The sequence below is a fragment of the Triturus cristatus genome, chromosome 3_2, assembly GCF_964204655.1.
Source record: "Triturus cristatus chromosome 3_2, aTriCri1.1, whole genome shotgun sequence".
Taxonomy (NCBI): domain Eukaryota; kingdom Metazoa; phylum Chordata; class Amphibia; order Caudata; family Salamandridae; genus Triturus; species Triturus cristatus.
Window position 1 is genome coordinate 999,972,647 of NC_140584.1, and position 16,181 is coordinate 999,988,827.

Here is a 16,181-nt window from a genome sequence, read left to right on the forward strand (position 1 = left end):
GTTGTCTATGGTGATTTCCCCCAAGTTCCTGGCTTCGCGTAGTATGGCGTCCCGGTCTCGGTAGTTGAGTACTCGAAGGAGAAACGGTCGGGGGTGAGAGCCCGGGGGGAGCGGCCGCGCGGGCACACGGTGGGCTCTCTCCACCACAAAGTAGGGGGAAAGCGCGCCATCTGGCAGCAGGTCTCGTAGCCAGTCCTCAACCTTGCGGGCGAGATCCACTCCTTCCCATTTCTCCGGGATGCCCACTAGGCGGATGTTATTTCTTCGTGCCCGACCTTCCGCATCTTCAGCCCTGCCCTCCAAGAGCTCCATTCTGTTCAGGAGGTCTTGCACCTTTTTGTCTGTCTGCACCGCCCTTGGTTCGATCACTGCTACCGCGTCTTCCAGGGTCTTAGTGCGATCTTGCAGCTTTTTGTGATCGGCTCGGAGGTGGGTCAAATCTATCGCCACGCCGTCGATTCTGGTCTCCAGAGAGGTGCGCGTCTGTTGGAGCGATTCCTCCATCCGTTCCATGGCCGCCAGGACACTGTCCAGCTTTGCCGCCACTTGCTCGGCGTCCATCCTGAGTGCTGCTTTCGCTTGTTTTCCCCTCGCCGTTGCAGTTCTCGTTCCAGTACGCGTTCGCGCCCCTCCAGGCATGTAGCTGGTGGCGTGTGTAAGGCAGTTTCTCCTGTTGGTGTGGGGCGGGGGCCCGTCGCGCGCGGCAAGTCACCCCTGCATCGTCAGGGTTGTCATTGCGGGCCTTGCGTCGCCGCCAAGCGCCAGGGTTCGCGGCTCCGGGTCGCCGGGTCACACGCACTGCGTCCCGGCCGTCGCGGGTCCAAAGTCTCCGAGCAGACAGCTACACGGACGCCTGAAGGCTCCCTCCAAAGGGTCAGGGCATGTTCGCGCCTCCTGCCCACTCCGTGCTCATGTTTTGCTGCCGCAGCGGCCTGAGGCGCAGGATTGATGCTTCACTGGTCTACGGGGTCCAGGTCGACATCCTGGTAGCGCTCTCTGTATCCTCAAGCAGCGGCGGTATGCGCAGCAGGCCTCAGCAATGTCGCGTCCCCTATCTAGGGCGAGTCCGCTTTCAGTGTCCGGAGGCGGGCAGGAGATTAATAGGGAAGAGGCCAGACCCCAGTGCAGCAGTAGCTAGGCCAGAGCGGGGGGGGGAGGCGAAGCCTCTGCGTCTCGGCGCAGATCCCGGGATCCCTATCGCTGCTGTGGATTTCCGCCCCTCCCCAAGGGCATCGCGGTCCTCTTGTAGGTCGTGGGCATTTACTTATGAGCAATAGCGTCTAGGCCTCGTCGTCTCTCTGGTTCCGCCCCGCCGCTCCCAGGGCCCCCATCCGTCAACTCACTCGTGTGCTGGGTGTCGCAGCCGGCGACCACGCGGCTGCTCCAGGTCGTTCCCGGCTCGCCCGTGGGGGAGGGGCGGGGGGGGGTCTCCAGGTGCCTCCAGTCGCTATGCCCGTTCCGTGAGGGCTCCTCCGCAATGGTCACGGGCTTCTTTGCGATGCCGCGAGGCGTTCTCCGTAGGCCGCAGCTCAAGGCCCGGGGAGGTATCTAAAGCCGCGGGCTCAGCAGCGCGGCCTCAGGCCCGTCGTCGGTGTCGGTGCGGGGCTCCACCACCGATGTGCCCCAAAGTCGGCCGGGGCAGGCAGCAGGCGCCGGAACAGGTCCGCCGGCAGTAGCGGGCCGCGGAGAGGATTTTTCATCGGAGAAACGACCCGGGGTAGGGAGACTCAGACGGGAGCTCTACCCGGGCACGTCCGCTCTCATTGCGTGTTAAGCCACGCCCCCTTGGAACTGGTGCTCTCATGGTAGGTATCTGCCTTCAAAGTGTGGCAGAATGTCACCTTTGAATAAGTGTTCAATCAAATCAGTGCTAGAGTTAGACTTGGACAGTTTCACTGGGGCACTGGCAGATCGTGAATTGGAGAGCCTTACCCTGTTCTTCAAGTCCTCTTGCCTGGTTTACAGTTCTGCAACTTTTTTCTTTTCTTTTTTTGTTTGAGCTAATATATTTTTCAGGTGATGATTTGTTGGTTTTCCAAGTCTGATAGTCTTTGGTCTGTCAAGTTTAATCTGGAGAATAAAAATGTCTTGTTAGTTATGTCATGTTATGTTAAGAGTTTGTAAAGCGCAACAGCTGCCCAAGCTAAGAGGTGTGCCGGCGCTGAGCAGCAGAATAGCCACGTACAGAAAGGCACAGGAAGGCCTACTGAGAAGGAAAAAGAAATGTTTAATGGCTTTCCTGAATTGGAGGTAGTTAGTGAGCCCTCGAATATGGGCCGGCAGGGAATTCCAGAGGATGGCAGCTCTGTTCCGAAAGGAGCGACCTGCGGCGCGAACCCTTCACATGCGAGGGATCACTACCAGGCATTGTCCCATAGATCAAAGCGATCATGTGGGAGTATAGGGTAAGAGAAGGTTGGTCAAGATTTGCAGGGATGCAAATTTCAGGATTTTGTAGGCTATACACCGTGCCTTAAACTCGATTCGCCTGGCCACAGGCAGCCAGTGGAGACGGCGAATGGCACTTGTCACTGAGCAGGTTCTGCGCAGACCGAGGAGGGATCTTCGGGCCGCATTCTGGACTCTCTGGAGCCTCTGTATTTCTGACTTGTTGACTCCCAGATACAATGAGCTGGCATAGTCGAGTCTAGACATGATCAAAGCCTGGATTTTGATGCTTTCGGTAGATCATGGTTGTACTCTGTGTTAACCTCTGCCACAAGAAATGATGCAGAAAAAAGGGCGAGTAGCGGATGACATGCAGCTGCCTTTCTGGGACAACAAACACACCAACCTGCTCACAGTTGGCACTATGATGCTCGAGGGAGGGGCTTTAGTGTGTTACACAGTCATCCCCCACCTGAGTCTTGCTGTGTCTTTTTCATACTCTTCCAGTCACGGTACAAATTGTGGGTTGATGGAAGGTTTTGGAACCAATCTTTGTGGAAAATTACTGGAGATAGTAATTGCTCGATGATCTACCCATAGTAGTGGAAAATATCTCAAATTTTTAGCAATGTATAGACTCGAAATGCCCATCAGTCCTTGCATAATTCCACCTCCCACTTCCAATCACCTTATTTTCAGCATTTAGTAACCAACATATGTGAGGTGCAGGGATTGTGCTTGGCGGACAGGCTGTCACACCGGCACAGCACCCACATAATGCAACAATAAGAGAGTTTAGAGATATTAAGTAATGTTCTGTCACGTCCACAACGCTAAACCACACATGGCAACTTAAGACTTGCTGTCTGAGGATCCCCATTTTCTAATTTTGATAATATATTTCCATCAGTTTAGGATTTTGTTGGCTGTTGTGTTGACCTTTGCGGTCTACCAGCTCCCTTGACTTCTCTTTGCACATGCAAAACAGCACTATACAATTGTATGATTGGTAAGTGTATTTGGGGCAGTACAACTTTCTCCTATTATGACTTTGTTCCGTACCTTTAAGTGTCAAGTTGCAATAGTTCTAGCAAGAACAAAATAAACCTTGTGTTTCTTGGCACTGTGCAGAAGACCATGGTGCTATCCAAACACTGTTGCAGGGCCTGAGGAGGACATGCTTTGATGGGCCAGACACCAACCATATAAAACAATAGAACAAAACTTCGAAAATAATGTGAAATGATTTCTCTGCTAGAATGAGTTCTCTTTTCAGTTTGAATATTTTCAGGCAGTTCTACCTCCTCACTATTGTGAAGTTCAGATTCAACATTTTGAATACTGTTTATTTCATGTTATGGCAAAGAATTGTATTTTGGACTCTGCACATCTGCGTTTCAGTCTTCTCCGACTATTCGTAATGTAATACAAATACTTAAACCATGCATGACTTCATACAAAGGTGATGGCCAGTCAGGGCAAGCAAAACCAGTTTACATTTGCTGAGTATTCCTTATGCACTTTGATACTTATCGTAGTTGTGACATTCTGCTTGGTTCTGCTGCAGTGGAATATGGACATATTTGTGGTTTCTATGGTCATCATTTTCTGTCACACCTGTGTGTTTAATTTAGTACAATAGATTCCTGCTCTAGAGGAAGTTTGTACCGAAAACTGTGGTGCTGTTTGTAATTGTGGACATCTCCTCTCCAGAGATGGTAACTCACGGGTACACAAGGACCTGTTGGAACCCTGTCAAGCTTTGCAGAATCTCTCAAACGATCCCTCAGAGACTCCTTTTTCTATGGATTCAGCTTTCACAAAACACTGTTCATGCCAAACCTAGCAGCAATGCCCAATCTTTAAACACACTGGCCCAAAGTCTAGAGCAGGGGCAAGAAATGATGCATGGAAACGCCTAAACAATGGTAGCTGACTGAAGCTCCCCGGGTGACCGTTGACTTTATATTTAACATTTCTTTCTTTTGTTGACCTATAACATCATTTGGATATTGTGTTAACAAGCAACAAACGTTTGTGTGGTTAATTGGGAGATTTACCTGTGACATTAAATATGACTAAATCATGGCATTGCTTGAAAGCTGACTGAGAGCTGTGCAAGAATCTGAAGGGTGTTCTTGGAGCCCAATGCAAATACCAGTCTTGATGTTGTCACCATTTATATAATTATGTTTTATATATGGTGTGTATCTATACTTGCTTGGGGGACAATAGGTCGACTGACTTTACAATTTAAACATATAGCTTCATTTTAGCTCCTTGTCATTTATGGCTATTGTGTGCCTTGGTTATTTTGGGGAATTATAATTGTAAAAGCTAGTGCGGTTTCTCATGACATTTATGCTGGTTCTGTAAAAATGTAAATCGGTCCCTAACAGGAGTTTTGAGGTTTGTGCTGACTGTTGCTTAACCGAAAGAAATCAAAGATGTTTGTGAAGGCTTACATTTTTTTCAATTTTATTTTTTTATGATAGATTCTGGAAATTATAGTAACTGCAGCAGCGGACATTCGCAGCAGAGGTATGTTCTTATGAGTTGCCATTTCACAAGGCCATTCTATGTTATATGTAGGTTTGTTTTTCTTAAACAATGCACAAGCTGTAATGTAACTAATCCTAGCAAATCTTTCTAATGGTGTTACCTTGATAAACAACGTTTTTGGTGTTTATCCTGCTGTTGCAATGTACCTCAAGATATTGTATTGCATCAATAAAATAGTGCAAATCTGCATTTATAAGACATTTGTTACCAGGTGTAGAGAAATTTAGCACTTCAATGTTATGGGGCAGAGAGAGAGTTCATACGTTAATCCTTTACTATCCAAGTCTATTTTGTAAATAACACACAGGATTATAAATCGGGCATGTCTAGCCATTGAACGTCGGAGTGTATCAAAACGAGAAAATTCAGGGACAACTAGTACCTACAAGAGCAGAGATACTCACAGTTGTACAACCAGTTGTACAACCATTGTCAAGTGTACACAATGTGACTGCAGCAATACAATCTAGCAAGTATACTGCAACAGTGTAATGACTGCAATTATTACATGGTCATGTTACAGCCATAATACGTTGCAATTTTAGGGCGCTTTAACAAAAAGTATTTTTGTGCAATTGCAGTACAAATGTAAAATGCTAGTGGAATTAAATTAGGAAATATCCTACCATGCTACATTGCTAAACATCTCCAACAAAAATGGCACCAAACGTCTCAATAGCATCTAATCTCGTACCGGAAGTGACCAAAACCGGGAAAATTACATGCATAGATTTATTAATGGGGTATAGTCTACATGGTCTTAGTTTTAGTTTATTCTCATTCATACAGTCTGATTATAAGTTAGTGGGAGAGTTGCGGGAAAGCAGGATGTTAGAACATTTGATGTTGGGAACGAATTTCTGTCTTTTACAATTTACATGTAAAGAAATTGTGCTTTATTTTTGATGTAGTATCATATTTGCTGGCCACAATGACATTATAACAACGTTTGTCCAGTATGTTGATGACTAGTAAACCTTTAGTAGTAGTCTTGCGTTTAGTCATTTTATGACCTGGACATGCACCCCACTTCACAGATGCTAGGAATGTTACCAATGATTCCTATGTTTAGGATGCTCTGTCCTTACCACCAAATTACTTATATCCTATATTTAAGGGATTCATGACATCGGTGATATTGTTTTTTTTTTTTTTAGCCTTGATAGACATGGGGATTAATATTGCCAGTTCTCGTTCGTTTTCTTGATGTTTGTCAAAAAGGATTTTTTTTTCTGTAAAAACGAATGCCATTCTTGAAGCATATAATCTCCTTGTAACCTTGGGTTCACGCCCGTCAAGCTGGCCGGAAATAGATGCTGGTTATGTACGCTCCCTTCGAAAGCCTGTGGCGCCAGAGGCTTCGGCCCTGGATTCTGTCTTTTTACAGCCTAAGTTAAAGCTGTTGTTGAACTTATTACAGTGGTTCTTAACCTTATGACTTCTGTTGACCACCTCTTAATCACTACTGAAATCCGAGGATCCCACTGGATAATTATTAAAAGCTGGGGACCCCAGACTAAGCATTTTTGCCAATATACACACAAAATACAGTCACAATCATTCATCAAACAAATACACATATGATGAAATATTTTATTAAATTCACATACAACTATTAAAAATAGAAATTTTAATGGCAAGGTTGGAGCTTTTCTAAATTCAATTGAGTCCACTCACTGCCCAAATTATATTCTGTTTGATGCACTTATACTGCTCCTTGCAACCAACTTAATTTTTAGCCTTCAATTACTTTTTGCTTCTTTATTCACTTACACTTTATTAATCTGTTAATAATATATAATTTTCTAAGCAGTCGTGGCCCACGAGAGTAGGCTTCGCGGACCCCCAGGGGTCCCTAGACCACAGGTTAAGAACCACTGACTTAGCCATAGTCTGCAACAGGTAGACCTGTGACACGCTGCCTTTTCAGGACCGCTCTCGGTGATTGTGACATTGAAAACATTGTCTGCTCCAACTGCGATTAAGTCATTTGGGAGAACAGGCCATTTTATAATTTGCTAGGCTCCTGTCGGGGAACTGTTTATGAGAAGGAAACGTCCCTTATACCTATACCACCAGATATGAGACTTTCTCAAATATTACACAGCCTCTTTGGTTTGGATCCCATCTCACTTTAAAGCCATCCATGAAGTTATAATAATGAGGAATATCATGAAGGGGATAGTTTGCATGGTAAAGAGCAGACATTTTCAATCTTACTGGTCAACTTAAAAAATGCTAGTTTTTTGGATTTTATATTTTCTTTCAAGGTACTTCTCTTCCACGGAGAACCTTCCTCAGTGGAGCTTGGACACGCTCAATAAAAAATGCATGCAGCTCTAGACAGATGAAGCTTTTGACTTGACACCAAGGGGTTTGGAGGCTGTATGGGGATATAAATGCCAGTGGCAGGCTGCATCTGACCTGACTCTGAGCAGCACAAATCAAAGATACTGTTATGCAGTATCTCACTTATGAAAGCCACGGCAAAGTCAACTGTTCTCCTGAAATATATGTATTTCACCCCTATGGCAGGCCTACCAAGCACTAAGGCAGGCTGCAGCATATTTCATGGATAGATGGGTAGACAATGTAATATTTATGTTCTGACAGTAAAAACACGAAACTGTTGTTTTTACCGTGGAAAGACTTGGTCTCAACGCTGGCAAGTGGAGGGTTACATGTAGACTCCTCAGCTGTGCTAACTCCTGAAGGTGTGACCAAAGTTTATACTTCAAGGTATCAAACAACTTGTTACATTAAGCCTGACTCCAGTTGAAATGAATGTAACAAGTTAATGTGTGCAACTTTTACAAAGTTGCCACTTTGATGCCTTTAATCTCCTGTGACCTTAACTGTTGCACATGGGGCTTGAACACACGACAGCATTCTGCCCTCCTGGGAAGACGTGCTAATGACTCCCAGGAAATTAGATTATAGGGGCCTGCAATGGAGAGAGGTGTTACCTACCTCCGGTAGGAAGCCACACTGGTTTTGGCTCAAAAGGTGAGCTTCAAAGCTGAAGCCGCCTTTGAAGGGCAAATGGGGAACACTTGGGAGAAGGGCAGCACCATTGTTTAAGCAGACTAACTGACACCTGGGAAAGGAGAGGGAAAACCTGTTGCCAAACTGGTTTTCTGGGGTTGTGCAACCCCATTGGTAACCACACTTCTGGGTTGGTCTCGGGAGCTCTGGATGCTGAGAAGAGTACTGCCATCTTGGGAGAGGGCAGAATGGTGCATCCTGGGATGGTCAGATGCCACTCTTCCCAGTAAGTGGTCATTAGCAGGGAGGAAACCTGGTAGCTCATTGGCTACCAACTGCATCCTACCCTGAGGGTACTCTCTGTAGATAAATAGGGCACCACTGACACCCAGAACTCAGATCTCGACTGGACTGGAAGAAGGACCGAAGGACCACTGCCCTGCTGCACCAAGTTCCCAGCGAAGAGAGGCTGCACCTGGTGGCTGGCAAAGGGGAGGAAACTGTGTCTGCTGTGTCTTGCTAAAAAAGAAAAGTCGTCTCCAGAGCCGAGCCAAAGCAAAGAGACTCCAAGGGTCAACCAACTGACCTGTTCGCACCACAGGGACACAACAGCTAAAGGAGCCTGCTAAGGGCGAGTGGTAGCCCTGATCCCCAGATCGCTGCTTCCCGCCGTTGTGCAGTACGAGAGACCAGGACTTGATGCTCAGAAGTTGCACCCAAGTCTGCTGGACCCGGGACAGTTGTCTGGGTGTAACTTGGTTATACAGGAGGCAAGCTACAGCCCGGAGAAGGATTTGGCTGTGACCGTGATGCTGGATGACTGGTAGTCCAGTGGCAACTGGACTTCGGCCAGACCAGAGAGGACCCCATAGCACATCAAACCTGTGTCCGGGACCTCCTCATCCCCTTTGTTAAAAAGGAAGGCCCTCGTCGACCACGGTACATCCACAGTATCCTTGAGCATCTTTAAGCATCCTGTATCCTCAGCATCAGGACCACTGCCATAGGAATCAATGGAACGAGGATAAAGTGACTGGAACTGCTGGAAGACTGCTTCTTCTGAGGAGGTAAGCGTTTCAGAGGGCCTGCTGGTCCCCCTAAATAACTACATCCGACCGCATTACAATTTGCCCAATTTGTTGCTCAATAATCTTCTAAGAGTCAAATTTGTTGAATTTGATTATGTTTGTTTGCGGTTGAATGAAATGGTGTGATTTATTTTACCTTGTAAATTCCAACTCCGGAACCCTCTGGTGGATCTTTTTCTTTGCGGTGCCTAAAAATAGTCTATTTTTATGAATTGGTGTCAGATTTCTTTGGTGTCTGTTCGATATCGTCTTCAATTGTTTTGGTGGTATTTAAATGCTTTGCATTTGATCCTTTATGTAAGCTTTGTTGCTCAGACCCCCAGTTACCCAGGGTTGACAATCGAAACCTAAGGACACTAAAGGGGTTGATGAGCATGATGTATGGTGAGTTTGCACAACCACACTATGTAATATACCCCATTTCCTCACACTTATGTTTTTTGTTTTTAAATAGTTTGCGTTGTTTTATCCTTATATTATCATTACAGCCAATTCAAATTAGTTCTTGCATCCTCCCTACTTTTTGAAGGGTTGAGATACTGAGCTCAACAGTCAACAATAAGGTGAAACAGTGGCATCTTGGATTGAAATTGTACTTGTGTTTTACCTACGCTTCTGGTGCTTTTGGGCCGGTCATCTTCCCCAATTGCAGATCCAGTGCTGGGACGAGTAGGGCGAGTCCTTTGCCGCCATTGCCACCCACGAGTCGCCTGGCCATGCCCCTCGCAGTTAGCCACACCCCCTCCCCTCCTTATAAGTATGCACTCGCCTTGGAAGCGCAGCGGACAAGCGCAGCGGGCACGCACTCTGCACGCCGAAGACACGCCAAAGACTAGCCCGTCTGTGCCCGTCCGGGCCAGTACGGGGCTCGGGGCAGAGGACTATACACCCCCCGTCCACAGACAGCTGGTCAGATCCTCGCTAGAACTGCGTGCGTTACGCCCATCTTCCAACCCAAGTTGCTCCACACTTAATCTCCATAGCATTGGAGTGGTGTCGTGTAATAAGTGCAAGCTAAACACAACCATCCTCCAACCGTTCCCTGATGCTGTTAGAAGACACAGGAAACACAAACAACCTCGTCCTATCGAGGGAAGGGAATTCGTGCTTTATAGTACAAACTGCCGTTCACTTCCCAAGCACAGACTGGACATTTTCAACCTCTTATTAGAGGCAAATCCCAGTGTCCTCTTTCTGACTGAAACATGGCTCCACGAGAGTGCGGGCCCTGATGTGGCTACTGCCCTCCCCGCTAACTACGCTATCACTAGGATTGATAGACTAAACCAGTCAGGAGGTGGAATTGCTATCATTTTTGACAGAAATGTGAAGTGTACTTTTGAACAAATTTCCATCCCTGACTGTGAAGCGGGCTTTTTTTAAATCTCTCTGAATCCCAATTGTACAATGTCCGGCATATTGATGTACCGGCCCCCCGGAAATTTTTCCATTTGGGCTTCAAACTTAGCAAACTGTATTACTCCGTACTATTTGGCATCGAAAAATTTCTCACTTATTGGCGACCTAAATTTGCATTTGGAGGACCCATCTATTCCCGCTTGTACTAATTTACTTGATGACCTGAAGGCCCTTAACTTGTCCTTAATTAACACTGGGCCGACTCATAATAAAGGTCACCTGCTCGACCCCATTTTTTCCAACCTGACCGAGCTCAAATGGCATAACACTTCTCCTATCTGTTGGTCGGACCACTACTTAATTGACCTGATTATTAAACTTCTACCCACCGCTGTTACGACACCCGACATTCCTGCCATATCCAGGAAAAATTGGAAATCACTTGACATGGCCAAATTAAATGAGGCACTCCATGAAAACCCTCCTAAGAAGGGCCATAACATGAATAGCCTGGCTGAAGCCACTCATATATGGCTCAGCGATGCTGCTGACCATTGTCTATCTTCCACTTCCATTAAAAGTAACAGACACCGCCATCCTGCTCCATGGTTTAATGACCTACTAAAAATAGAAAAATCAAGATGTAAGGCATTGGAGCGAAAATGGCGTAAAGACTATGACCCTCAAGCTAAAAACATCTATCACATGGCCAGGAATTTATACCACTCTGCCTGTGCTAAAACACGTGCAGCTTTTGTGTCCCAGTCTATCACTGAAGCTTCAAACAAATCGAAAACTCTGTTTAACTTGGTCAAGGATCTAGCTGGTGCCCACACCACAGCTGTGGCTCCCCCATTAAACTCACAACAATGCCAAGACCTTGCTTGTTTCTTTTTTGATAAAATTGAAAAAATCATCAGGGACATTAAAACTAACAACACCATATTTCCCTCTTCTATTGATTTGGATTTTGCCCCATTCGGTGAAACTACCTTGGAATCGTGGCCACTCATAACGGTAGACACAATGAAATCCATATTTAAAAACATCAAGTCCGGTTCCCCCAGGGAACCTGTCCCAATTAAATTCCTCAAACAACTTGATGACCAGTCCTTAGGAGTTATAGTTGATATGCTCAACGCTTCCTTTGAACTTTCTTCAGTCCCGACTCTCTGGAAACACGCTATGGTTACGCCACTGTTAAAAAAGCCTACAGCTAACCCAGAATGCCTGGCAAACTATAGACCCATTTCCCTGCATTTTCCAAGTGCTTGGAGAGACATGTTCACACGGCTTTGTCCACCTTTGTCGAAAAGAACTCTCTCCTACACCCCTCACAATCTGGCTTCCGAGCTGGTTTCTCGACGGAAACCACTCTTCTTGGAGTCACGGAACATATTCGCAATCTCCTTGACAAAAGTCAGACGGTCGCGCTCGTGCTCCTAGATCTGAGCGCAGCCTTTGACACGATATCACATGATATCCTCATTAAGGCACTATATAGAAATGGTGTCCGGGGTAAAGCGCTTGATTGGATTCGATCTTTTTTGGGAGACCGGACATTCCAAATAAACATCCTCTACGGCCTGCTCTGAATCGTTCAACGCCCCTCACGCTGTGCCTCAGGGATCAATTCTGAGCCCCTTATTTTTTAACATTTATCTCAGGCCCCTGGCTGACCTTGCTGAAAAATCCGGACTCTCCCTTATGACCTACGCAGATGATTCCCAAATCATTTTTTCCCTATCCCAACCAGTCACATCTTCCCCATCTCCCCTCAAACTTGGTCTTCAAAACATCCTTAATTGGATGACGAGAAATCAATTAAAACTTAATGGAGACAAGACAGAGGTTCTTCTCTTGGGAAAACAGCAGGAACTCTGGAATCCCATTCACTGGCCTGACCAGTTGGCCGCTTTTCCAACACCAGTGACTCAAGTTCGTAACCTGGGTTTTATCTTGGACAGTGCCCTTTCTATGAGCAAACGGGTCAATAAAGTTGTTGGGCTGTGCCTCACCATTATCAAATGGTTGAGGAAAATTATCTGGATGCTGCCCCCTTCCACCCAGAAGACTGTAGTCAATGCCCTCATCACTTCCCGGCTTGACTATGGTAACATTCTGTATCTCGGGTCAAATAAAGCTGTTGTCAGTCGACTGCAACTTGTCCAAAATGCCGCAGTCCGTTTGCTGTGTAAAATTCCTAAAAACTCTTGATAGTACAACAGACATGGACCGATGCGCAGGGCAGATTCGCCGCATTGGCGGGCCAATGGGAAGGGAAAAGGTACAACTTCGTATCAGTATATATCCCACCAGCATTACATGGTACCGCGCTCCCGGACCTGGGCGCATTCCTGTTGTCGCTTCCACAAGGCGCAACGATTATAGGGGGGGATTTCAACGCCGTAGTTAACACCGCCATGGATAGGCGACCCCCCAGAGGCCCCAGTAGCGCTAGTTCGAAACTTAAAGATTTTGTAGATACGGTCGGCCTCACAGATACCTGGAGAGCGAAATTCCCACACGACAGGCAGTATACCTTTCACTCAGGGGTGCACAACAGTGAGTCGCGGATAGATCACATGTTTACCCAGATGCTGGGATTGGAACGGATAGCGGAGGTGCAACACTTGCCCAGGGGAATCTCGGACCACTCCCCAATCATGCTCACATACTCATCAGACATCCCGGGCAGGCGCAGACTCTTCCCGATCTACCCACATTATTTAGCGATTAAAGAGATCAAGAAAACGTTGGTCACCACCACGAAACAATACTTTAGTGAGAATGAACGCACGGTGAAGTCGCCAGCGGCGCTCTGGGAAGCCTATAAGGCGGTCCTGCGGGGCCAGGCCATTTCCTCAGTGTCGCACCACAAGAAGCGCCAGCGCCAACAACTCCACGCGCTAGAGGAGAACATGCAAAGGGCAGAGGCGGACTACGCCGCCGATGCTACGGAGGAGGCAACACATGGGCTACAGCTGGCGCAACAAGAATACAAGACATTTGTATGGGAGGAGGCGAAATCTAGACTACAGATCACAAGACACACAGTATACGAGCAGGGGGACAAAGCGGGGAAGCTACTGGCCTGGTTAGATAAAAAAGACAAAGCTAATAGGTGGATAGCAGAGCTGGCCACACCACACGGCGCGCCAATCACAGACCCCCAGGCCATTGTAGAGGAGCTTGCGGCACATTATGAACGCATATACACGCCGACCGCAACGGCCACTATGGAAGAAAACAGAGCCTTCCTGCACGACATTCAAATGCCGAAGTTGGCTCACACAGCAGTGCAGGCGCTTGAGGCGGACATTACGCTGGAAGAAACGACTCAGGCCATACTCGCACTCCACACGGGCAAGGCTCTGGGGCCTAATGGTATCCCAGTGGAGCTCTTCCGACACCTGATTACGGTCTTAACACCCCACCTCTTGAACATGTATAATGACAGCTTAGAAAGGGGGGAGCTTCCCAGGGACCAGCGCTTGGCCACGATAGTAGCAATACACAAGCCCGGGAAACCGCCAACCAGTTGCATGTCCTACCGGCCCATATCCCTGATCAACGCAGAGGCAAAGATACTAGCCAAAGTGCTAGCGAGGCGGCTCCAGCCTTGTCTGGGGTCGGTGGTTCACTCGGACCAATCGGGGTTTCTGCCGCATCGGAACACGGCGCTGAACCTGAGGCGAGTGAATAGTGTCATGGCGCGCAAATCCCTCATCCAAGAGGACGCCATAATTCTCTCCCTGGACGCGCAAATGGCGTTCGATATGGTGGAATGGCCGTTTTTATTCGCGGTACTTCACCACTTAGGTTTCGGTCCCAAATTCATAAAATGGGTGGAACTGCTGTACACGAAACCCATGGCGCAGGTGGTGGCCAATGGGAGGATCTCGGGCACCTTTCCTCTGGCTAAGGGGACTCGGCAGGGCTGTCCATTATCGCCTCTTCTATTCGCACTAGTGCTAGAACCCTTGGCGGCGTGGATACGGCAAGACCAGGTAATCCGTGGGCTTAAATGGGCGCCGGGGTGGGAAGACAGAATATCACTCTACGCGGACGACATACTCCTCTATCTGGCCTCACCGGCCCGATCCCTCAATTGCCTCATGGATATTTGTGTGGCGTTCGGCCGGGTTTCAGGGTATACCATAAACTGGGAAAAATCACATATTTATATACTCTCAGGCGATAGGCCTCGACTCCCACGTAACTGTGCTGCTAAGATAGTGACTGATGGATTCATGTATTTGGGCATCCACATCACGGCGCAGGAATCGCGCTTCATAGCTGAAAACCTTAAAAAACCACTGGAGCGTCTCCGCAGGGATGTGCAGTGCTGGCGGTCTCTACCGCTCACCCTATTGGGCAGGGCAGCCCTCTTTAAAATGATGGCGCTCCCGAGGTTTCTGTACGCCCTCCAAAATACACCATTCCCGATAGCCCCAGCATACTTTCGGGAAGTGAATAGTGAACTCAGTAAGCTGCTGTGGGATGGCAAGGCGACACGTATAGCGATGCACAAACTAGTGAAAGGCTGGTATGATGGAGGGATAGCACTCCCACACATTAAGCTGTATTACTGGGCCTCACACCTGGTGGTAATCAACCAATGGCTTCATGCTGATCAGGGAGACCCGGCCTACCGTATGGATAGGCATCTGCTGGGGGCAGATAACCTTATGGGAGTACTTTACAATAGGAATCAACACAAGCATCTTATAGGCCCTACAGCACATACAATTAAGATCTGGCACGCAGTGCAGAGGGAGATGCGATGGGAAGGAGTCATCACGCAGGCGACACCACTCTGGGACACCAATAAACTGGGAAGGCTAAGGAACACGAAGGGGTTCAAACAATGGGACTTGATCGGTATCTCAAAGGTAGGGGATGTGTGGAAAAAGGGGAACCCCGTCCCGTTTGAGCAGTTGCAGCGGAGCTATGGGATGGCGGACACTGAGGTGTTTTGCTACTTACAAATAAGGCATGCCCTCACGGCACTTATACCACAAGGCACAAAACTTCCAGAGTCCACACCCCTTGAAGACAGGCTCCTTACTGATCATATGACGAAGAAAGCTATCTCACTCACATACAAAAAAATCGTAAACAACCAACCAGACCCGACACAAGCCCTCAAAAATAAATGGGAGGCCGACGTGGGGGAGCTGGATGAGACAGATTGGCAGGACGCGCTGGCATCGCCACGAGAAGTGGCGATCTCATCCAGATTTAAATTAATACAACTTAAGATACTGCACCTTACCTATTATACCAGGACACTACTATACAAACTACACAGAGCCGACACACCACTTTGCGTCCGACAGTGTGGGGAGCCAGGCACGTTCTGGCACATATTATGGCAATGTGTACACATCCAGAAATATTGGAAAGCAGTCATGCGTACAATTGCGCAAGTCACAGGGGCAACATTGGTCCCTGAACCCAGGGGGTGCATCTTGAACATCTGGGAGGCAGCGGACATTACGCAGACAGTACAAACATGGGTAGCGCTAGGGATGGCTTTGGCGAAAAGAGACATTGCGCAACAGTGGGGAGCCAGGCAGGCCCGACCCTCCAAAAATGGTGTAATGGTATGGACGACCTAATGGTGACGGAGAAATCGGTCTATGTACACAGAAGATGCCCCAAAAAATGGACTAAGATATGGGGGAAGTGGAATGACTATCGAGGGAACATTTGTGACCCCCCGCAGGATGAATCCCTGTCAGATGATTCAGACTAACTGGGGGTGTATGGGGAAGCAAGACACGAGATGTTTGG

General features: G+C 47.6%; 1 protein-coding gene across 4 annotated transcripts in view; it reads left to right on the forward strand.

Moving 5' to 3' along the window:
• The window catches only part of TAF15 (TATA-box binding protein associated factor 15), a 481,601-nt gene that overhangs the window by 46,196 nt on the left and 419,224 nt on the right, over positions 1-16,181 (forward strand). For all 4 annotated transcript variants that reach the window (XM_085649621.1, XM_085649623.1, XM_085649622.1 and 1 more), the window contains exon 2: positions 4,884-4,929. In XM_085649621.1, coding sequence (XP_085505747.1) covers positions 4,884-4,929 — 46 coding nt within the window. The remainder of the gene's footprint in view (positions 1-4,883; positions 4,930-16,181) is intronic.